Genomic DNA, 24,892 nt, shown 5'->3' with positions numbered 1-24,892 from the left:
TGCAACGAGACTAAAATTATTGGTTATTTCTGCAATATATAAAGAGTGTAGATATGTTAACAGGTAATCTAGCTTTAGATTTCATAAATCAAATAAGAAAAAAAAAAAAAAAATCATCCAATACCCTACTACTATTTTTTTTTTGAAAGAATACCCTACTACTCTAGTATTGTATAGTGGCAGTCAAGGGCCTCAAAGGCTTAATAACATACCTGTTAATTATAAAATGTCATTTAACTTGTGATATACCACCAAATAAGTACAAGCGAATTTCAACAGTCTGACATATAATGGCCTGAAAGTTTCCCTCTTCAAAAAATTGTTACAGTCAGGTCAAAAAAAGATATATCGTGCATACTTTATGTGGCTGTAAATTGTGGGTAATGATCTATTTCATAGCCATGGAGAAGCAAAAGGAGCCGTGCAATGGAGTAAAAATAAAATAAATTGTTACTGATGAACTAATGCAGTCCTGAAGGAGATAGATCTCTCTCCTTCCTTTTACCAGTCAGGGATGCAACCCCATTTCCAGAACTGTGATGAGAAACTTGGCCTCCGTTGCTGCAATTTTTTGATGTAACATGCATTGACTCACCCGAATTGGAAGAGTTGCTAAAACTACTCGGCCTAGTGATGCAAAGCCAACTTCTTGAGAACTCGTCGGTGTTTTCACTGGCTATTGGGATATGCCAAGATCCATTCTCTGATTCCTGCAGAAATGATATGAACCAGAAATCTATAAGCAGTTTGAGCAATTACATGATCCAATCAAAAGATGTAAAATAATAGAGTAGGTGCAAAATCAATGAAAAGACTATATCACAATATAATGATCACCCCGGATGCACAATAATGACAGAAAGCAGGTGAAAGCAACTGCATAATATTATCTCAGAAGTTGTCAAGAAGTCGTACCAATCTCATGATAAGGCTAATAATCACATTCATGGACAATTTTAGTAATCCAAGTTAGATTAAGATGAACTTTAAATGAAATAAAAACTAGGAACACATATCCCATACAGCAGGTGATAGCTTAGTTCCCAACAGACTCTCCAAAACTTGCCCCAGATGTATACCTTTGGTATCACTGGTGGGTTCCCTTAATATGGCATCTTATGGGATTGCCCTCTGGCTCTGAATAATCTTTGAGCTCTGACATTGATTGAATTTACACGACATTTCTAGCCTTCATAAAGAGCACCTAAAGATAACCCTTGAATAGCCAATGGGATCTCCTAGCATCAAACACCAATTGTCCCCATATAGGAAGAGCCAAAACTTTTTTGAAATTATGTTATCCAACACTACTAAATCTCCATATATGCACACAAAATGAACTAAAGCCTTAGGCTAAAAGCCTCCTAGAACCCAGGTACAAGTCGTTTGCAATTTCCATTTGGCATTATAGAATTTTAGATATCTCAACAAGGTTGTTTCACTTTTAAAAATCAACTTATGGAGAATCCTTGAATAGCTCATTTAGATCAAGTTGCATCTTTTAATTTTGAGATTCTGCGTTGCAACTCAAACCTGCCAAATATAAGCTAATCCCTCATAAGATGCCTAACGTAGGAAGGCTATTCTAACAGCTCATATGGCATGACTTAAACTCTTAAAGTCCCCCAACACTAATCTACCTAACACACACATTACAGTTTCCTGAACACCTTCGAATTGAAAGGCATAGCTGCACAACAGCAACAGTCTTTATATAGTCATTCCCCAAGCTCACAACAAACAAACAGACATAAAATTACAAGTGACAGATTATGTGAAGATAAAATGGAAATAGGCACAAGGGTTACGAGTGACAAAAATGCTTACAACCCATCTAATACATTATAATATTATATGCCCATTTCAAGGTGGGGGGCACTCACCAATTAAAGTCTATAATATTATGAATAAGTCTATAATACCTAGATGGCTATAAACAAAGATGAAGACTCAGTGACAACTCAGCCACATATAACATGTCACTATATATGGGAGTAAGATAACCACAAGCTGCACAACCAGATCACCAAGGGGCCAATAACATCGAATATAATAGTTTACTTCTATGAGGAAAGCTTCACTTATTAACTAATCAATAACTTTATCCTTTTAACAGTAGTCATCAAAAGAAGATTTAACAGAGGTTAACCATCTACACATATTTAAAATCTGGTTCATCCATGGACCCCTTTTCTATTCCATCTCCTACCTCTAAATCCACAATCACCAACTATTACCTTAGCCTCATGAATATCCACACCAACCACAGATGGATAATAAAAAAATAAATAAACAAAAAAGGACTTTCTCCATTAAGGCCTCCATAGACACAAAGCACCATATACCCAAAGCATATTATTTACTCAGAACACTGCAAAATCCATAAACCTGCCTAAAGTTAAGGTAGATAATAACACATAGCTTCTTTATGCATAATCAATTGCCCCCTTTTCAATTTCAAAGTGGTATCTTCTTGAGAGTCTTGAATCAGGGATATAAAACAGAAACTAGGCTCTGTAATGTAAGCTTAATACAAGAATATGAATATGATCAAACATGGAATGATATCTTATATTACACTAATTCAAAAGCTATGGCATGGGGAGTCACTGCTAACTGGGCTCAGATGACCGTTAGATGCATCACACGTAGAAGCAAATTATTTATTGATCTGATGGCTACTGGAAAAAACGAAATCTCATTACATCTTGGTTGCAACTCACAGCTATCACATACATAGATGGAAAGGTTGGAGTTTGATGCTTTTAAGATAAAAAAAACTTTATATTTTTCCCACTATTTGGTTATATAGGTATTTTCACGTTAATAGTAATCATAAATAACGAAAAGGGAGGGAATTATGGAGTGACTGATGAAGTGATCATACTGATCAAAGAGGATGGTCAAAAGAAGGAGATGGAGGAAGGGGGGGACTAGGATAGAACAAGGGTAGGTTAAAAAAGGATGACCAATTGACCAGTAACTAATAAAATGGGTTTGATGTGATTGTGCTCCTCCCTCTATTTACTTTCAAATCCCTTAACCTTTTTGATGGTGAACCAAAGTACCAAACATACTCAGATTCTTTTGACCTTCCCAAAAAAAAAACAAGATTAAAGCTAGAAAATAAAAGTTTGGCTATAATCTTTTAAAAAAAAGTAGCTTTCATGACTGTAATAATAGACCAACAAGGCCACTGCACTAAACATCCACAATGTCTGCTAAAACAGATCCACAATGTCTGCTAAAACAGATCCACAATTAAATCATGATTTAAAACTCTAGCTATAAGGTTTATAAATTATAACTGACCAAGACAAATGGATGACATTTAACAGATAACCCTGACTCTCCAACACAAGAGTGGTCACCAAAACATAGCTCACAGAAGTATAAACCTTTGAAACAGCTACGGAGTATGTAAAATGAGAAAACTCCAAATATAAGAAGTTCTTAAAGTTCAAACTCTAGCCCTTTTCCCATCAGTATGCATTGAGCCATCGAGCATGGCAAACAACATTTGACACCAAGCCATAAAAAATCCTCTCTAGCACGCCCAATAACATTACCTTTTGCAGTTCCCATGTCAGCAGGACTCGATCCATTATCAGCCTAAACTCTAGCTAATGGTCCAACAACAATTTGAGGACCAGCACTTTAAGGGTGGTCACATGCAATATATTATTCACCTTTTCCTGTTGTGAGAGGATTAGGACAACCTATTCTAGACCTATTTGGTTCCCTAGGGAGCTGATTTGGGTCAAGGATATCCCACCCACTCGTCTTATAAGATGTCCTACCAGAAAAAGAGCATGACTAAAGTGCCCTAACACCAATTTACCCAACACACATTACAGTTTCCAAAAAGCACAGTCATCATAATTGACTTAACTACTCCTTGAAGATGTTCTTAAATTTGGTAGGGAAACAAATTACCCTCAATACGGCAGCTTTCTAGGAGGGCCAGTCTAATTAGTCACTAGGTCTGATTTATATACTCTAATACCAATTTACTCAAAGCACACATATATGTTTCCTCCAACGTTCTTCCTTGACTAAAAACCAACCACTAGAGACTTTAAAGTGACCCATATATATTCCCTTTTCACATACCAACAGTCGACTATTATTTCATGCTAACCCTATTATTCCCAAATCCAGCCATTCACTCTCACATGCCAAATAAGACGCAAAGTTTTTTTTTTTAAAGAAAGAAAAAAGAGATGAGACCAAGATTTAAACAAATACCTGAATAAGAATGGAGTATGTTGGAGGCATTTTAAGGTTGGGAACTCCTTTCACAAACGTATAATGGACCTACAAAATCAAATAATAGGCTTATTAAAGAGGTGAAAAATGAAATTCTATAAACGATTGTAAGAAATTTGAAGAAGCGCACAGTTTGCACATAATAAGAAACAAGTTGATGGACACACACACATGGACTAGTACAATATAGTAACAAATTTGAAGAAGCACAAAGTTTGCACATAATAAGAAACAAGTCAACAAACAAACACACATGGACTAGTACAATTAACAGGTTCTCTTTCCAAAGGTTAAAATATAGTCATTTCTTAAGGCTATACCTATAAATCTATAATGCAGCAAATAAAATTCTACCACCAATACAACAAATCACGATGGTTCAATGAAGCAATATAATGATAGTGATACCACATCAAACCGAATTCCTCATGAGGTACGTACTATATTCCCGTAATTCCTTGCCCTCCCTTTCTTTCCTCCCCATAACATCATCTCCATGTGTTGGCAGTTGTTTAGTTGGAATAACATCTAACTTCCCACCAAAAGAAGAGATGATACTTTATGAATGTTACAACATACAAACTCCAGGGATTGAAACTTCCAACTCCACAAATCTAAATAATTGACGCCTAAGCTAACCATAATTTCCTCAAATAATCAGTTCACAAATAGATCAGTTCACGCATGCATTAATTATTGCCATAAATTGGAGTAAAACAAAAATATCTACCACAAATCACAAAAACTGATCTAACATTTCTACCCTATCTCAGAAATCAGCAGTCACGGTATAGCCAATATGCCCATCATGGGAAACTTGTCACTCAACTACTAAAGAAACGAGTACATACTTGATGCCGTTCCTTCCACTGCAGAAAAAAGCTGCTCCCAAGGAGTTCAAAAATATGATCACGCATTTCATCATTTGTGACAAGCAAGCACTTCATCTTCACAGCAGCATAGAGCCAATACCTGAACACATTTAAATGAAAATTTTAGTGGTGTAGGCAAGAGAGATAAAAAAAACACTAAAGATATTTTATATAATAATACAAAAGGATCATCTAGCCAATTACAGGAATTTGGAAATAAGTATCGGCAGATGAAATTTGATAAATTTGGGACTCAATCCAGTTTAATCAAGGTGTTATCAGTCAGAAAATAAAAGTCAGATATAAAGATCTTACACTGTTCACAAACAGCACGTTTAAATAACTATACTTTTAAAATAATAATAAAAAAAAAAAAATCCTTCGCAACTCATGAAAATTTAAATCGAGGACCAAATCTAATAACCAAAAAAATAGAAAATCAACCAACTTTCTCGGTTACAATAGAACAACAATGACGTGAAATGCCCATGCAAAAAAAGTATGGAAATCCTCACCAATCATCATTTGATCCACTAGGTGTAGCATAGAGTATGCCTTGAGATAGCCATTCCTCAAGCAGTTTTTGACTGGAAGGATTCTCCTGGAATGCTCGTAGACGTTTCTTGTGCAAGACAACCAAAGGCCACCTTTTATTCCTAGTATACAATTCCATTACTACAGCTTCAAGCTGCTCTATTACAATTTCCATGACAAAAGCAAAATAAAGAATTAAATTTAGTTGTGTTACATAGATAAGTGATGCCAACAACAAAGGTACGGAAACAGAAATACAGAAAGCAAATAGAAATGTTTCACCTGTGCGATACTGAACCCTCCCTCCGAAAAATTTTGCTGGTAGAGCCCAATATTTGCTCCATCTACTATAGCCTCGTAACCTGAATGGCTATCAATCCACTCCTGCAGCAACATACAAGAGCAACATGAGCTCTAAGAACAGAATAATAAAACGATGCTTAGTGCTGTGAACTACAATAGCTTAAGCTATCTCCCACTAAGTATTTCCATCAGACATTTCGGCAATTGTATATCCAGTTCTCTCCATCATGGTTCTTTATCTTTAGCTAGCAAAAATGATAAAAGTAGCTAAACATAATATACTTATATGGCTCTTACAAATATAAAATCTTTCTCCATATATATTTTACAGTCATAGCCTCCATTAGATTGTTCAAAGCACTACAGTCTTTTCCTCCCACAAAATTTTAAAAAGTTAACACATCTTAGCACCCAGAGTTAACAAATGTTTTTAATATACTCTAGTAGTGTTATTAGAATGTTTGAGGGCAGAACAAAATCAAGAAATCAAGCTAAACAAATGCTAACTCAAAGAAGGAAAAAAAATCAAAGTTAATGTACCTACAATCAAACAAATCACAATCATTCAAATAAAATTAACAAAGCAAACATAACACTCACCATAAAACTTTTAAAATCAGACTTGATTTCCCTCTCCATAGCCAAACCAGCAATTGATTGCGCAAACCTCTCGGTCTCCCCACAATCGATATCGACACAAACCAACCGCTCCCCACACCCACAACATCCCCCAATATCACCAATCTTAACCCTCTTCACCTCCCAAGGTCCCTTCCCTAACCACCCCATCCCATGCCACCCACCCCCACACCTCTCCCTCACTTCCCTCACCTTCCCAACATCCCACGCCTCGACACCAACCTCGGCCGCCTTCGCCCCTCGAAACCACTTCTCCACAACCCCAGCAGTCTCCTCACTCACACCCCTCACCACCCCCCTCAACTTACTCAAATATTCATACACCTTCCCCTCTCTCCCAACTTCAGCACTAACCCTTAAAAGGGCACTCAATTCTCCCTCTTCTAACTTTACCCCATTACCCTTCATATGCTCCTCCACACCATAAGCTTCTTCAATCCTCAAATTCTCACAGTACTTCAACAATGCAGGACCATAAGTCCTCAACCGTGGCAAAACCCCTTTATCCCTTGCACATTTGATCAACTCAAATGCACAATCTGGATCATTTTTGGCAGCTGCAAGGCGCGCAACTTGGGTAATTGTAGCCTCAGTTGGTGGGATTTTATTGGATTGCATATGCTCGAAAACACGAAACCCATTTTCAAGAGCAAATGATTTGTTGGGAGAGGAGAGAGATTCAGGTGACGAACAAAGATGGAGGATCGAATTGAAGTGATGATGAGAGAGACGGAGGTTTTGGGATAAAGCTGAATTGTAAAGAGAAATTGCTTTTTTGAGATCGTTTTGCTTGGAACAAGTACCTAGTTCGTATTGTAGTTGGGTTTCTGGGGTTCGTTTCTTCTTCATTGTTGGGAAGAACAAAAAAGACAAGAGGGGTTTTTTTTCTAGTGGGTGGGCCGAAAAATAGGGAGGAGTAAAAGGAATGTTAAACCTCTACTGATGAAGCTTTGTAAGGTTTTGAGAAATTGGGGGTAATTGCTGCAATTAGAAGAATAAAAATTATCAAAATAAAAGGTCATTGGAGTGTCTAATAAATTTAAAAGGAAAAAAATGAATATGAATAATAAAAAAAAGGAAAATTTGTAAAAAATAAGCCCAACTTTGGTGTATTCGCTTTTAATAAGCCCAACTTGTGTATTTTCAAAAATAATCCCAACTTTGCCATGTCTTCGCTTTAATTAGGCCAATTTACTGGTAACCGGCTACAATTGTCAACTTAATGCATTGTTGACTCTGTTGACTCACGAAAGGAAATTTCCCTCCCAAAAAAATGAATTGCACAGTAATCACCCCAACCACTTCTCTCAACATCATCTCCTTCCCCTTCTAAGCCAAGAACATACACTCCCAAGAACATAAAACTAACTAAAATAATTAAATAACAAAACTAAAAAAGGAAAAACAAACCAAAACCCACGAAAATCCCCCAAAAATCAATCAGACTTTCTTCTCCTCTCTTGGCTGCTTTGCTCCATCATCATCACCCACGCATCATCACCGTTCGCAATCATCAATCAGCAAAATCCTCATCACATAAATAAACCTGGCTGTTAGATTAATTGAATTAATCTAAACCGTTGAAGCTATTCCGTACAACTCACATGCGAAACTCGGAGCGGCCGCGGCTAGGCATCTCCCAGTAATCTCCCGAAAATTTGCAAGGGGTGGAAGGACCCAAGGCCGCGCCAGAGGTGGTCTGGGTTGCTGCAGATGCTGAATTGGGTTGCTGCGGGTGCTGGTTGGTGGTTTGATTGATGGGCGATTATTGATGGTTGTTTGATGCGGCGCAATGGTGGCGGTTTGTGATTGGGAAATCGCTGCTGCTCGGGTTTGTGTTAGGTGAGAGGTGCAGCACAGCAGCGGTTGCGCGTGAGTGGTGGTGGGTGGCTTTCTTCCTTGATTAAGATGCCTTGATGTTGAAGATGACCCTAATGACACGTAGGATCCGTAACCGGGAATTATAGGTGATTTAAGTGAAGTAACCTGTTGGGCCTAATTAAAGCGAAGACATGGAAAAGTTGGGATTATTTTTGAAAATACGCAAGTTGGGCTTATTAAAAGCGAATACATCAAAGTTGGGATTATTTTTTACAAATTTTCCTAAAAAAAATTGTTAATGTTGAATATACTACGCAATTAAGGAGAAAATAAAATACAAAGTAAAATTATGAAGGACACTAGTTCAACTTATGAGTAATGATCATTGGACCAATTTATTTATTTTTGTTTATTGTTAAAGATCAATAATTTTGTAATAAAAATTTGTGAAAATTTCATGTGTAAAAGTGCATATCAATATGAATTTTAAAAAAATTCTAAGGATTAGTGTACAAAATAGGTGAAATTTAGTCAAATTAGTGTTTTTTCCTTATTATATTGAAGACTCAAAATTCAATCAATCAACCAAAGCCTTAATCCCATAAAAGTCGGCTACATGAACCAAAAATAAATGTTCTGTATAGCATCCATTTATGAAGACTCAAAATTCAAATTAGAGTATTAAATTGAGTTTGTTGGGATGAGTATAAAGTAGTCCCTTCGTTTTTTTGAAGGTAGCCCCTTATTTTCAACTTAATTATCCTCATAATCACATATGCTCTTGCTCATCTACTAACCAAAAAGAGGACTTGTATAGCAACTAGAATTATACAGAGTATGAATAAAACAAAAAAAAGACAGAAGGCAAACTCTAGGAATGTTCATAGTCAGGCACCCAGTTCTATCGGAATGGGTAACGTGATATTCGGTTTATGTTTTTTTATTATTTTTTTTAGATGTCTTACCTTTTTGTTTTGAATGATTTTAGACGTCTTACCTTGATGGTGTTGGTAGGGAACAAAAACCAAAAAGAAAAAAAAAAAAAAAAAAAAAAAAAAGGAAAAAAAACAGAATCAACATTGCTGGAAAATTACTACTTTTTTTTTTTTTTGGTGTCTAGAGAGCCACGAGGACGGGGGTGAGAATCGATCCTAGGTCCTCCTAGAATCGGAAAATTACATTGTATGTAGGTATATATATAATTGAACTTTACTAGTTTTCCCTACTAGTAAAATATAGCTGTAGTATTGGAGTATTGCCTACTAGCTATTGTGCGGCCGCCTTGCTCTCATGACTTCAATTTGTACTTTTCACACTCCCCTCCTATAATTTAGTACTTAATATGTGACTAAATTATATTGGAGTAGTATTCTACCTATATTATTGCTTATTCATAATAATTAGTAGCCGTATTACAACTTAATTGTATATTTACCTAATATTCAACCAAGGAAGAATAACTGAGAAAGAAAAGGTCTAATTTCAAAGCCCAATCTCAACATTAAAGGGTTGTCCAAAACAATAGCAACCAAATTTGATTCAATTATCTCATAATTTTAGGGATATCGGCTTAATCACATACTAAAATGCAACTAAAACTCTATCCAAATCCCATCAACACCAAATTTTTCGAAAATTAAAAAACGAAATTAGGGTTACGTCGCATTAATCAAAAATTAAATAAAATGACGCAATTATTAAGAGCAAAAGATTAAAAAAAAAAAAAAAAAATTAGACGTGTAAAGTTGAGAATGGAGCAGAAAAATGAATTGAGTTCTCTGTGAATTTCTCTAGTTGCTGTAAAGTTTCCAATCATCAAATTTTTAGAAGCAATAGTTGAAAACTTAAGATTTTCGAAGCCTAAACTTATTAAACTAAATAAGATCAAAGATGAACCCTAGATACTGACAATAAGATGAAAGTGAACCCTAGATTGTGAAATTTTCTAGTAAAAGAAACAACTTACCTCAGAAGAAATAGTTAGTAATGGAGAATGACAAGTGCGGTGTTGAGTGCGCTTCAATGGAGATCGTCAAGAGCGCTTCAATGGAGGACTGAGAGAGAGAAGGGAGCAAGAGGAGTAGAGGACCCATTTTGTCACGTCACAGTAACTATGTTCATCGGGTTTTTTCCCCTTATTATTTCAACGGGTTGGAGCCCCCACTTATAAATGAGTCAAATCCGTCCAACATTTATACCGAGACCTTATACAATCGCCAAATTAGGGATCTTTAAAGTGACATGTCGGGCTTTATAATGATTTGAAAGTATAAATAAACCTCTTTATATTGTATTAACTAGTTAGATCCGTGCACGATTTTTGACAAAATTTTTATAATGGATAGCAATCTTTAGTTAGTTGTACAGTAATAATATATATATACACCAAAATCATCAATATTGGTTCCTGCGCGATAATTCCCTCCATCCCTGTGTTGTAGATATAATTTGACGGCACAAGGTATTGGGCAATAATAATATATCTTTAGTGAGTATAGAGTTTTTTGTTTTTTAATATTACAATTAGCTTAGTGGACATTTTGTCTAAAATCTCGTAGAATTACGGAAACTCACGGCTTAACCTTTATTAATCGGGGTGAAACATATATATACAACTCTTATTCCTAGTGTGACCTTAATTAGGTTAATAGAAATAAGGAAACAATATAAAAGATAGAAACAAATATATCTTCCTAAAATATATCCTCAATACCCCCCCTCAAGTTGGAGCGCTAGGATCAAAAGTGCCCAACTTGGACAAAACACCATCAAACTGAGACTTCCCAAGAGCCTTCGTGAATATGTCGGCCAATTGAGTAGTCGTAGGAACATACGATGGAGAAATTAAGCCGTCTATAATTGCATCTCGCACAAAATGACAATCAACTTCAATATGTTTGGTCCTTTCATGGAAGACCGGATTCTTTGCAATAATGTGCAAAGCAGATTGACTGTCACAAAATAACTTGATTGCCTTAGGATGATGGACACCCAAACTTAGCAACAAACCCTTTAGCCACTTGAGCTCACAAGTAGCTGCATACATTGACCTGTACTCGGCATCACAAGACGAAGTCGCCACTGTTGGTTGCTTTTTAGTCTTCCAAGAGATAGGAGAATGGCCTAAAAATATCAACCAACCTGTAATAGATCGACGGGTAAGAGGACACGCCGCCCAATCTGCATCACACCAACCTTCCAAAGTAAGATCACTAGTAGCACTCAACAAAATACCCTGACCCGGGGTGCCTTTCAAATAACGAACAACTCTAAGAGCTGCTTCCCAATGCTCAATGCGTGGCTCTTTCATGAACTGAGACAAAATATGTACGGAGTATGCTAGATCTGGTCTAGTGACCCCTAGATAAATCAAACGACCAACCAACCTACGATATGCCTCCGGATCCTCAAGAAACGCACCTGTGGCACGACCGAGCTTGTGGTTTTGCTCCATGGGAAAACCACTCGGCTTTGCCCCTAACAAACCTGCTTCAGAAATGATATCCAACGTATATTTTCGTTGACACAAAAATAAACCTGAAGCACTAGGAGCAACTTCTATGCCCAAAAAATATTTCAAAGGACCTAGATCCTTCATTTTAAAACAATCACTCAGATAAGCCTTGAAACCAACTAATGCAGCGGAATGATTACCAGAAATTATAAGATCATCAACATATACTAAGACATTAATCTGAACTTTGCCTTTCGTATACGTAAAAAGGGAATAATCAGAGTAAGATTGAATGAAACCATACCCTTTCAAAGCCGCAGTCAACTTTGCAAACCAACACCTCGGTGCTTGCTTCAACCCATACAAGGACTTATCCAGGCGACACACTAAAGTAGGATCCGCACTTTCAAACCCGGGAGGTAATTTCATGTATACCTCCTCATCAAGATCACCATGCAAGAAAGCATTATGCACATCCATTTGATGAAGTTCCCAATTCTTCGATGCTGCAATTGCAAGAAAAGCCCAAACCGTTGTCATCTTTGCAACTGGAGCAAATGTTTCACCATAATCTATGCCTTCCTGCTGATGATTGCCAAAAACAACTAGCCGAGATTTGAGACGCTCAATATCACCATTAGACAAATATTTTGTCTTAAACACCCATTGACTCCCTAGTGCACGTTTACCGGGGGAAAGATGCACTAAGGTCCATGTACCATTATCTTCCAAAGCTCTTATCTCCTCTTGCATAGATTTCCTCCAACCTTCATGTTTCATGGCCTCTTTAAAAGATTTCGGATCATGACCACCAACAATAGCTGCCAAGAACTTACAATAATTCACAGAAAACTTGTCACAATTTATATAATGTGCTAAAGGATACGGAGTACCTGAAGAAGTGTTGGACGGAGTGGAGAGAGCCGGATTGTTAGCAAAAACGGAGTGAGTCACAAAATCTCGATGTCGAACATTCGGAAACTTTTCTCGGAACCCGCGTCCCAAGGGAGCTCCTGCCCCTGTACTACTGCTGTCATCACGTGGCTGCTCCACGTGCTGTGGAGTGGCAGCAGCCTCGTCCAGCAACACGTGCTGCTCCACGTGCTGTGGAGTGGCAGCAGCACCGTGCTGCTGTACAGGCGCAGACCCCGCGCCCGCGGGCTGGACCTGCGGGCTGGCATGAGGTGTGGCTGCCGAACCCGCGCCCGCGGGATTCACCTGCGGGTCTGACCCCGAGCCACCCACATTATCACACACCTGGCCACGACACCCCTCATCAATTTGAGTATCCTCAAATTCAACAAAATCATCATGAACTTCGTGACCCGAATCAGACATATGAGGCACAATATTTACATCCTCGGGAGTAGCAAACGGGAACACATTTTCAACAAACTTAACATCCCGAGACACAAAAAATACCTTAGATTCAAGGTCATACAAACGCCACCCTTTCTTCCCAAAAGGATAGCCCACAAAAACACACTTTCGACTTCTACTAGCAAACTTATCTCCATTAGTTTTCTGATTATGTGCAAAGCATAAACACCCAAAAGTACGAATGGCATCAAACATAGGGGGTTTATCAAATAGAATTTCGAATGGAGTTTTATTTTGTAGCAACGGAGTGGGAGTACGGTTAATAAGGTGAGCTGCAGCAAGAACGCACTCACCCCAAAAATAAATGGGTAATTTGGCTTGAAATCTCAAAGCTCTTCCAACAGACAAAATATGTTTATGTTTTCTCTCAACCCTCCCGTTTTGTTGCGGAGTTCCCACACAAGAAGTTTGAAAAATAATACCCGGAGTATCAAAGAAATCACGCAAACAATTAAACTCCGTACCATTATCACTTTGCACAATTTTTATGGTTTGAGAGAACTGTCTATCTACCATGGCAACAAACATCAAAAACATACGGAGAACCTCTGTTTTATCATTCAATAAATAAATCCAGACAGCTCTAGAATAATCATCAACTATTGTCAAAAATAACGAGCTCCGCATGAGGAAACATGTCTATACGGGCCCCACAAATCACAATGAATTTTCTCAAAAATTCTAGATGCTTTATTATCACTCAAAGGAAAACTATTTCTAGGGTGCTTAGCACGCATACATACTTCACATCCTTTATCTAAACAAGCTTTATTACTAACTGTGGGAAGCAACTTAACTACTTTCTCGGAAGGATGACCCATACGACGATGCCACAACTCCAACTCTGAATTTGCAACGCTCACATGATGCACCAAATCCGTTTTGCTAAAGTAATACAATCCGTCCCTCCTAGTTCCCGTTCCAATCAGCTCCTTCGTTTGGTCCTGTATAGCACAAATATAAGAGTTAAATTGGACAGTACAATTAAGATCATCATTGAGTTGCGAAACAGAAACTAAGTTACAACTCAAATTAGGAACATAGAGTACTCCGGTGAGAGTAATCTTGTCCGATAAACACACAGAACCAATAAGAGATGCCAACACCGTGTCCCCATTAGGCAAACCAACAGGACATTCAAAACTCTTTGTATCAAAGAGCCAATGTTTTTCTCCGGTCACATGATGAGTAGCCCCCGTGTCAATAATCCAAGAGGTTTCATCAAACTTACCACTCAACCGATTATCGGAAATTGTTGCATTACCCATCAATCCCGTAATCGCTTTCCACTGTTCACTTGAGAATAAACGACCCGAGGCAAAAGTACCCAAATCATCCGAGCTTGAATTACTACCAACAACCGCGTTGGCCTTCACCGGACCCCCGCGACCACGGCCAGCAGGTGGCTGCCCCCCCTGGCTGCTAGCACCACCTTCCGGCCACCCATACTTGTCATAGCATCGAGTTTCCTCATGCCCACGCTTTTTACAGAAATTGCAAGTTTTATCGGACCAACACTTCGAGGTTTCATGTCCCACCTTTTTACACTTTTCACACACAGGCAACTGGCGGTCAGAAACACCACCACGGCCTCTTCCAGCACCCGTACGAACAGCAAACCCGAGAGCAGGGGTCTCCTCCTTCTATCGAGAGATACCCCGCACCTTCTCTTCTTGAGCCACCTGTTGAAACGCCCTAAGCAAGGAGGGCAGGGGGTCTTGAGCTAACAAATTGGACCTAACAGACGCATAGTACTCGGAATATAAACCGAGCAGAAACTGCTGGAGGCGATCTCCATCACGTTGATCAGCATGTTGACGGCCTACATTACATGTGCACTTTCCACAATTGCAAGCAATTAAAGGTTCTAATTTATCAAGTTCATCCCACAACACTGCCAATTTGCTATAATACACGGCCACTGACATATTTTTTAATTGTTCACAACGATTAATATCCGATTTAATTTGTTGTATTCTCGGACCATTAACTAAACAAAAACGCTCATGTAAATCATCCCACAACTTCTTGGCATTATCATATTGAGAAAGCGTGGATTTTACCTCGGGATCAATGGTGTTCATAAGCCAAGAAACAAGCATACAATGAATTGTAACCCAATCGTCCTTCGTACACGGCGGTGAGAAGGAGGTGATGCTTCCATCAAGAAAGCCGAATTTCCTCCGGGAAGACAGAGAAATTCGTACAGCATGTGCCCACTCATGAAAATTATCAAGCTTGAGTCGTTGTGATGTAATGTAATCCCCGGGCCGATCTTGCGGTCCAAGGTATAACGGTGAATTAGATTCAATTTTGGTAGAAGGCAAGAATGGAGGGGTTTCTACATCCCCTGACATTGTCGAACACACAGAGGAAAAAAAACAGAGGAAAAAAAAAATTAACCTTGCTCCGATACCATGTAGAATTACGGAAACTCACGGCTTAACCTTTATTAATCGGGGTGAAACATATATATACAACTCTTATTCCTAGTGTGACCTTAATTAGGTTACTAGAAATAAGGAAACAATATAAAAGATAGAAACAAATATATCTTGCTAAAATATATCCTCAATAAATCTCCATAATATTAAATATAAAATATTGTAAATATACTTGATATAATTTTTATTGAGTAATGAGTGTGACAATAAATCAATTGTTTACTCGGCTTTAAGAGAACCTGGATCGACACAAACCCTAGGGGTGTTCATAATCGAGTACTTATTCTATCGGAACATATCATATAATTCGAGTTATGTTGTTCTTTAATGATTTAGACTTTTTTTTTTAATTTCCTTTTTTCTCCTAACATATCGTAGCTTACTAGAAACAAAAACTAAAATCAATAATCTAAGCACCGCCGGAGAGAGAAGGGTGCGCCAGTGCGAGTGGTGGCAATGTATGGCCCAAGGAGAGGTTCTTTGTATATCCAAATTTCATAAACTTGACTCGTACTAGTACTAGTACTAGGCTTATAGGAAAGCCATTGTTGTTTTTGTGTCAATTGTAATACCGAAACCCCATTTTTAAGCCCAATATCTTGACTTTAAATAGACGTAGACCTAGCCCATTTAATATAAGCTTGGTGATATAAAGTTGTAAGGTTGCGATGCACTAAAGTTCCATTTAAATAAAATAAATGGCGATTTTATTAAATGTTACTGAGTTTTTTTAAAAAATTTACCAAATATCATGAAATTTTCATAAATTCACCGAATGTCATTTTGTGAATTTTTTAAAAGCTCGGTGGCATATGCCATATGGTGAATTTGTGAAAACTTTATGGCATTTCGATCCGAATGATATGTTGAATTGATTGTTGATTTAATTGGGTGACAATATTATGTTAATTAAGTTAGATTAAAATTTAATGAAATCAATTTTAGGTAACTAATTATGTTTATGAAATATTTAGTAAGGGTATTTTTGTAATTTCATTTAAGAAAACTTACTAAAAAAGGAAAAAAAAATTAAAAGTTGCAACTAATGTACAGCAATCCTTTTTGACAAAAATTGTAACTAATATGTAACAAAGGTAGTAAATACAGAGTACTGAGTAGGCAGCTAGCCAAAACTTTAGCCAACTTTTTCATCAATATAAGTGGATAGGAATATAGGATCATTGAAAATACACACTTTTGCGTGCACACTCCAAAGTCCAAACACTACGGCAGTAGGCAAACACCACAAAAATATGATTACAAACTAAAACCGGTACATGATATCTTGTTTTGCATAAGTCCTACAGTATTTCACTTTTTTGCTTGACGTGTAAATGGCACTGCAAAGTTGTCAAAATAATTCACTCAACCTAAGTTACCAACAATCTCACGGTCTCACCCGAAATTTCATGTGGAATCTTAATAGTAGAACTTACTCTCAATTCTTAATCATGAGGTTGGGGTTCGATTCTCATTAATCACTAAAGTTCAAAGTCAGATTTTTTTTTAAAAAAGAAAGTTAGATGTTGTACTGTGTGGTTAGCTTTCAACTTAAATTTAATTTATTTCCAATTTTTAAATTTCAATCTATGTATGAATATATAATTGAACTTTCACGGTGTGATAATTAATTTCCTGCAATGTGATTTATAGCTAGGATGTTTAATGTTATTTTCCATAATTATGTAAAATGATTATTATTACTATTTATGGTAGACCTAGTATTCACAATCACGCATACAAATTAATGATGCTAGCTTAGAAAAGGATGATAATGCATGCTTAAAAAATATTACTTTTTCTTAATTTTTTCCTTATTAAATTGTTTCTCATGTTTAATGCTCTTGTCAAGCACAATTATAGTAATAGGACTCGTACATCTTTAATAATTTGATTTGATTGTGTATGTAAAACAGCAATGCATGTAAGATTGTAGCACCCTAACAATTGGTATTGGATTTTAGGGGCAACGCTTAAAATATTACTACTACAAAGATCTTTGTCGACAATATGCATTCAGACATTCACTATCTGAATGTTCAAAGCAATTCGATAGAAGAAATCAAATAGCTTAGGTTGTTAGGTCGGACAAAATCAAATCAATTCTTACCGAATCAAATTTGTTGGTGTAGGTGTAGTGCATCAATTGGTTAGAAATTGATTCTAGTAATCAACTGATGAAAGACGAAAGTATTACCGATTATTACCCTAATATATTGACTTGGGAAAACGAACATATTTTCTGTTAATTAATTAGGATCTTCTAAATGATGAATAGTGATATATTTCATCCATTTATAATTAGCTGAGGTTGGGGCGAATTCGGTTTTCTCAGGGCCGTTCTTGCGGTTTTCTTGCCGATTTGTCCCTTTTTTCCTGTTTTTTAAGGAAAATAAGGGACCGCCGTGCTGCTATATTTTGTTACCCCCGTCGCGTCGCTCGTTTTAGATGGCGCCGCCCAACTTCGTCTGTCTGGCAGTTCTCCAATTTCGGTCAGAGCACCGCCCTGTCAAGGCGGAAGCTGCGGGTTTGATTCTTTTATCATGTTTGTAAATACTATAAAAGTCCAATCGAAAATATCTTTAAATATACATTTGTGAAAAAAAAAAAAAAAAAAATTGAATTTGAATTAATTAAACATACATTGAAACAGATCTAACAAAATCATAACTCACATAATTATGTTTTTTCATAAATCAAAGTAAAATTTATAATTAATACGGAGTAGTGTTAAAAGTCAAAATGTGTTTTTGTCATGGATTTCTAAATTTATACGGAGTATAATTTTAAAGAGTGTTTTTAATGTTTATACATAAGGGCTATGTATAACATTACTCTCCCCATATAAGTGTTTTCTAAAGTGCAAGGTTGGAAATTTTATAACAAAAACATGCATGTGGATGAATGTAATTAATGCTAAGTTAATTTAATATTTTCCTTTTAGCTAACCTATAAAAAGGTTTCTTTTTGTCACAATTTTTATTTTTATTTTTATTTATTTATTTTTTTTTTTTTTTACAGTAGCTAGTAAGTCATTTCTCATAAAAGTCCTACAGCGAAAAAGTCTTTTATTAAATTTTACATTTTCTATTTATATGTTTAATTTAATCACTTATCTTTGACTTCAAAGCTAGAAATCACGTTTATACCGACATATATAAGCCACAATTAGTAGCAAGCGCAGCTATATCTAATCTATATATATATTCATAAGTTGACTGATTTGGTACGTCATTTTAGTATGAATGGGGATCTAGTACTTTATACATTGGATAAGAATATCACAATTGGATGATTTGGAGGATCATAAAAAGGGTCGTGATTCATGCATGTATATTTCTGAATCCAAAAAATTTGCGCCAAATTTCTGTACACTGAATCTTATTAGACAGACAAAATGTTACACTAGTAGTTGAATACTTGAATGTTCTCCCAACTGCCAATTTAACCAAAATCAGGTTGTAACAACCACCGAGAGACAAAATTCAAAGGATAAGAATGCACACAAGATAACATAACGTACTCCGCGATATTTGGAAATTTATTAACCAGTGCGTTTCCGCACCATGCAACATGGTGCCAAATCAGCAAATGACAAAGTAATCCCACCAACCAAGTAACCCCTGATCGGACCAACTAACCCTTAAGTAACTCCTCCGACTTAGTAACCCCTGACCGGATCAAGTAACCCCTCTAATAACCCCTCAAGTAACCCCTCCGACTTAGTAACCCCTCTAGTATCCCCTCCAACTTAGTAACCCCTCTAGTAACCCTACTTAAATAACCCCTTCAGTAATCCCTCAAGTAACCTCACTTAAATAACCTCCCAAGTAATCCCTAATAACCCCTTCAAGTAACCCCAATTAAGTAACCCTACTTAAGTAACCTATCTAGTAACCCCTTAAGTAATCCCTGACCTACCCATCTAGTAACCCCTTAAGTAACCCCCGACCTAGTAACCCTTGACCCACCACCACCCCCAAAACGCCACTAGCCCTACCCCCAAAACGCCACTAGCCCCACCCCCAATACGCCATGCCACCACCACCACCACCACCACCATACCCACAAACAAACATAGTTCCAACCGAACCCACAACCAAATCGTTAAAAAAAAAAAATAAATCGAACAAATACCTTTAAAATTAACAATGGTTTCGAGTTTCACTTCAAATATGGCTAAAAAGGCCAAATTCGACCATGAAAACTCTAGATTTAGAGTTTTTATGGCTGAATTTGGCCTTAAAAACCTCTAAGTTTTTTCCGACGACGGAGTACGAGGAGCTCACGGAGTACGACAACGGGTTGGTGGAGGACATGCATTCTTCCTTTGTAACTGCAAGTGGTTTGTTTTGCAAGTATGCTGCCCTTTTTTGGAGAAAGGAGGAGAGATAAAGAGGAGATACCTTGGTGAAGGGGGTAATATGGGTAGCTAACTGGAGAAGAAGAAATTAATAGAGGAGAGAGAAAGAGGAGAGAGAGAAGAAGAATTAAAAAATAATAATAATGAAAAACATTATATTGTGGCTGGCCGTATGGTGCGGCCAGTCACATATGAAACTTTGTGTAACTAGTATTTGGTTTCGATAAAGTTGTACTTGGTATAATTATTTAATGAATTCTTGCTAAATACAGGCTTAAGCCACATTTGGAGTACCCCTTTAGTCTAGTAATCAAGTGTTTAATTTTTTAGAAAAAAAAAGTGTTTAATTATTTATTTATTTATTTTTATTATTATTATTATTTTTTTATTTTTATTTTTATATTTATTTTTTATTTTTATTTTATTATTTTTTTTATATCCGTGGGACACTTGCATTTGTTGATGTAGAATAATAAGCTTCAACTAATAATCTATAATTAACGTTCACCTAAATCAAATTTCAATATTACATACACTAGCTACGAAGTATCTTTCATCGTATAATTAATCTAGAAATTAAAATTGCCATTCAAAGTTCGAGAGTGTTAATGTTATACTTTTTAAAAAATAAAAATAAAAATTGTCGGGGTGTTATTGTTGTACCTATTTTCAAATATTACAGCAAAGTAACCTAAAGTCAAATATAATAACAAACTAATAATTAAGTGATATAAGCAAGTGGAACCACTCAATTAAATTTTTTAGAATTAAACAACAAATAAGGTAGATCAAATCCACAATAATCAAAACAAAATATTGAATTAAAGATTTTCTGTTGACCAAGTGATTATTGTTTTAATTGTGCATCATCATCCTTAGCCCAAGTCTAATACCAATTTGCAACGATAAATCGAAAAAACGAAAGGGAAGACAAGCTCCCAGAGAATCAGACAGGTTGAATGATTCCAACTTCATCGCGCAAAATTAAAAACGTTTTAATTAATTTACACAAGCAATATTATAAAAATAAATACTCTCAACTACTCAAGCCAACTAATAGTCACTAAGTCACATACATCATTATATTATCACCCAAACAAGTCTAATTATTAGTTAACAAGGTAAAGCGAATTAGCGGCGGTTTGCTCTTGTCAATCAGGTCTTAGCCTAATGGTTAATTAATTAGTAAGATGAGACTCTGTGTACGATATATAGGGAATATGTTCTCTAGCTACCCCTGATCAAGCATGTCTTAAGCACGTTTCGGGCTCAAATTATTCTAATAAATTCAGAATGTAATTTCATAAAAGAAATTTTTTAAAGCATTTACTTAAAATTAAGCACAAATCAATAAAATTTGGGGGTGCGACATGAATAATATGATGCACTTTGGAATTAGAGGGAGTAAGACTGTTTTTTTTTTTCTTCCTCTTAGTTTTTACATATATTAATTAATGCTTATTAAACGTAGATTAAACCTTTTTTCAAAAAAAAAAAAAAGTAGATTAAACCTAATTTTAGTGATCAAATTAAATACTCGTAATTTTTTTTCTTTATTGCTTTAAATTGATTTAAGAGAACATGGCCAAGCTAACAAATCAATGAATGATTTGGTTCAAGACCTACTATATGATAATTGGTATATGGTGTCGGTTATATTGAAGATCTTAAATACGCGAGCAATTGTGTACTTGCATTGTGTGCAGTGTTCAAGTTTAGTTGCATATTCCTTGCATATATTAAATTGATCTTATATTATGGTCAATTTTGTCAAATATAAAGAAATATTTGATTCGAGTGGTGCATGTAATTTAAAATAATAATAATAATAATATCATAATAATAATAATAAAAGTGAGAGGCTTAAAATTTTACTCCATGAACAAAATGAATTACTTCATACACTCTTTTTACCTCATTTAAGTGCTTCATTTTAATCAAAAGCTTCACAAAATTTGGTCTAATGCGGTAAATTGAAAGTGAGGTAACATGTTAAAAGTTGTAGGTAGTTAAATTAAATCCGGAAAATTTGATAAAAATAATCTCAACTTTGAATTATTTTTAAATAATCCGAATTTTGAGGGTCATTCGCTTTATTAGTCCCAAGTGACCAGTAACCTGTTAAAGAGGTTTTTTTTTTTTTTTTCCTTTTTAGGTTTAAATGACACGTGTTAGCACGTGATAGGTTGGAAAAAAAATATTTAAAAAAAAATCCCACACACAACCCCACCATCACCGTCCCAGCAGCCCCCCTTCCCTAAATTCCAGCCTAGGTCACCCTGCCCTATCCCCGCCGGCGACCAAAGACCCCTCCTAGGTGACGGCGCCGGCGCCATGCCTCCCCTTACCCATTGAAAATCTTAATCAAAATGTGAAGGTGAAGTAAATTGCAATGGAATATCGCAAGACGAAGGTGTGTTGGGATATTGAGAATTGTCCGATGCCCAAGAAATCAAGAATTTTGATCCTAAGTTAATTGCGCACAAATTGCCTCTTCCCTCCTTAAATTGAACTACGGTGGTTGTGTTTCAATATTGGCTTACGGCGATACTTATTGTATTTCTTCGCCGTTCAGCACGCCCTTTCCTCCACCAGCATTTTCCTCAACCACGTCCTTGCTAGTATTTGATTTTATCAATTAATTTGATTATGAGATATTTTTGGGTATCAGTGTATTAATATTTAGTTGTAGATATTGATTAATGAATTATGTTGTTTATGATCACCCATGATTCCAACTTTCATACTACTATCAATTGCGTCGATTGTTAAGGTTTCTCTTTGCTAGTAATCATTCCTGGTAATAAGTTGTGATTACTCAGCCTAGATGTTAAAACATTAACGCTGGTTCAGGAGGTAGGGGGAGGGGCGTCACCGGTGCCGGCGTGGGGGAGGGCTTTCCGGCGGGGATAGGGGTTTCAAAAGGGGGTCGTGGCTGGTGGCGGGGAAGGTGGTCGTGGGTGGGGCTTTTTTTCTTTTGTATTTTTTTAGTTTTAATTTTTTTTCAACGAATTATGTGGTGATACATGTCCATTTTACTTGTTATAACAGGTTGGGTAATTGGTTGGAACCATTTTAAGTGAGTGGCCCTTAAAATTCGGATTATTTAAAAATAATCCATAATTAGAATTATTTTGAACGAATGTGTGAAAATTAGAATTATTTTTATCAGTTTTTCCTAATAAATATGTAAAACAAAAAAAAGGTCGTTATTGCTAAGACAAAGTAGTACTTGCATGATCATGCAAGATGCAACATTATAATAGCAGTCTCCGATGATCGAGTACATATTGTTTGTCATATCATTCAGGTAAGTTGTTGTCACATTTATTCAGAAGAAGATAATTTATGCTTGTGGATTGTGATTGAAATATATAATGGAGCTACAAATTTAGTTACAAGCCCATTATGGCATTATATATGTTACGTGTCCCCCCTTGATTGAATTCATATGAATCATATCAATTAATTATTTATCCAACATTCCAGCTTTTTCTTATGTTCTAGCTAGGTTTTTCAAACATTACTCAACTTTTAATTAACCATTTAACCATATTGATATTCATATTGCACCGTACCCAATGAAAGTGTTAGTGGACCATCTCAACCAAAAGCTTAAGCTGATGGTTGAGGCTCAGGAATATGTTTTATACTCTATCACGCCCCCTCACACGAGAGCCCGTTGGGCTAGAAGTGTGGATGCAGCATGGACCCTCCTCATAGAAAGGAATATGTGAATGACTTTTCCAATAAATTATTATGTCGATTTTGAAAATGGTTTATTTTATTTTATTTTTATTTATACTACCTCCGATTTTTTTTAGTTGCAACTTTGGAGTATTATTTATGAGATATAAAATATTCCAAAATTGCAACTAAAAAAAATCGGAGATATTATATGACTTCTCCATCGCTAGAATTCATATTTAAAGATCGTGGGTTAAAGATACAGTACAAGAGAGGTTAGAATGACATAGCTTGGATTATGGGAGAAGAGGTTATACATAAATAGATCATAGTTGGTGTGCATCATTTAACTATTAAGGTGAATAGGTGACAATACATTTTTGTATAGACAAAGCAAATTTGGTAAGTTTCTTATTTGTATAAGATCGTGTCAATGAGGATATACTCCTTCAATGGACAACACTAGTCATGAAGAATTCAAAAACAAATCCAAAGTTGGATAGTGTGTTGTGCATAAAGTAGAAAGAGATCAAGTTACTCAAGCTCACTCTAACGCTAATGATTGGAAAAGAAGAATAATGTTACCATCTTTCTCTAGAACTATATATATATATAAAATTATATATGTAACTAACCTTTTATTATTAATAAGACAGTGTCAACAAACAAACCACTTCATGTCATTGTCAGTTAATTAGGTAATTAATTGAGCCACGTGGTGAGCTACTATAAAATCAATGCCACATGATCAATATGATTTCCTCAATATTCAATAAGGAATTAAATTAAATAACTACAAGTCCTAATTAACCAATCTACCAAAAAAGCAACTTTTAATGTGGCATAATCCCGCCGAATTTATTTTTTTGTCTCATAATAGGTGAGTGAAAGTAAAATCAAACTTGAATCGTGACAAGATTTAATTTGTACGGAGTGATGGTTGAGGTTTAGGAATATGTTTTATACTCTATCACGCCCTCTTACACGAGAGTCCGTTTGAGCTAGAAGTGTGGATGCAGCATGTACCCTCCTCATACCCAGCGCTTAATATCCCACTTGAAAGTGGGGGGTGGATGAGATTCGAACCCATGACCTTTGTGTCACGCTGGTTCCGATACCATGTTAA

General features: G+C 36.2%; 2 protein-coding genes across 2 annotated transcripts; both read right to left on the bottom strand.

Annotated features, from left to right (window-relative positions):
• Positions 1-209: 209 nt before the first annotated feature.
• On the bottom strand, positions 210-8,400 carry LOC145571466 (proteinaceous RNase P 2-like). Its single transcript, XM_081630503.1, has 6 exons — positions 6,579-8,400; positions 5,958-6,059; positions 5,657-5,829; positions 5,121-5,241; positions 4,249-4,317; positions 210-710 (listed from the first exon to the last, which is right to left on the bottom strand). Exons 1-6 carry the CDS (start codon positions 7,464-7,466, stop codon positions 462-464), a joined length of 1,602 nt encoding a protein of 533 aa, XP_081486629.1. The 5' UTR covers positions 7,467-8,400; the 3' UTR covers positions 210-461.
• A 2,757-nt stretch (positions 8,401-11,157) lies between these two features.
• LOC145572731 (uncharacterized) lies at positions 11,158-15,629 on the bottom strand. The gene is made up of 4 exons (XM_081631702.1): positions 15,015-15,629; positions 14,136-14,915; positions 12,424-13,416; positions 11,158-12,327 (listed from the first exon to the last, which is right to left on the bottom strand). The coding sequence occupies exons 1-4, from the start codon at positions 15,627-15,629 to the stop codon at positions 11,158-11,160; spliced, it is 3,558 nt and encodes a 1,185-aa protein (XP_081487828.1).
• Positions 15,630-24,892: the final 9,263 nt, after the last annotated feature.

Source organism: Chenopodium album, chromosome 12 (assembly GCF_948465745.1).
Source record: "Chenopodium album chromosome 12, dcCheAlbu1.1, whole genome shotgun sequence".
Lineage (NCBI taxonomy): Eukaryota > Viridiplantae > Streptophyta > Magnoliopsida > Caryophyllales > Amaranthaceae > Chenopodium > Chenopodium album.
This window is presented reverse-complemented; position numbering and strand designations above follow the sequence as displayed.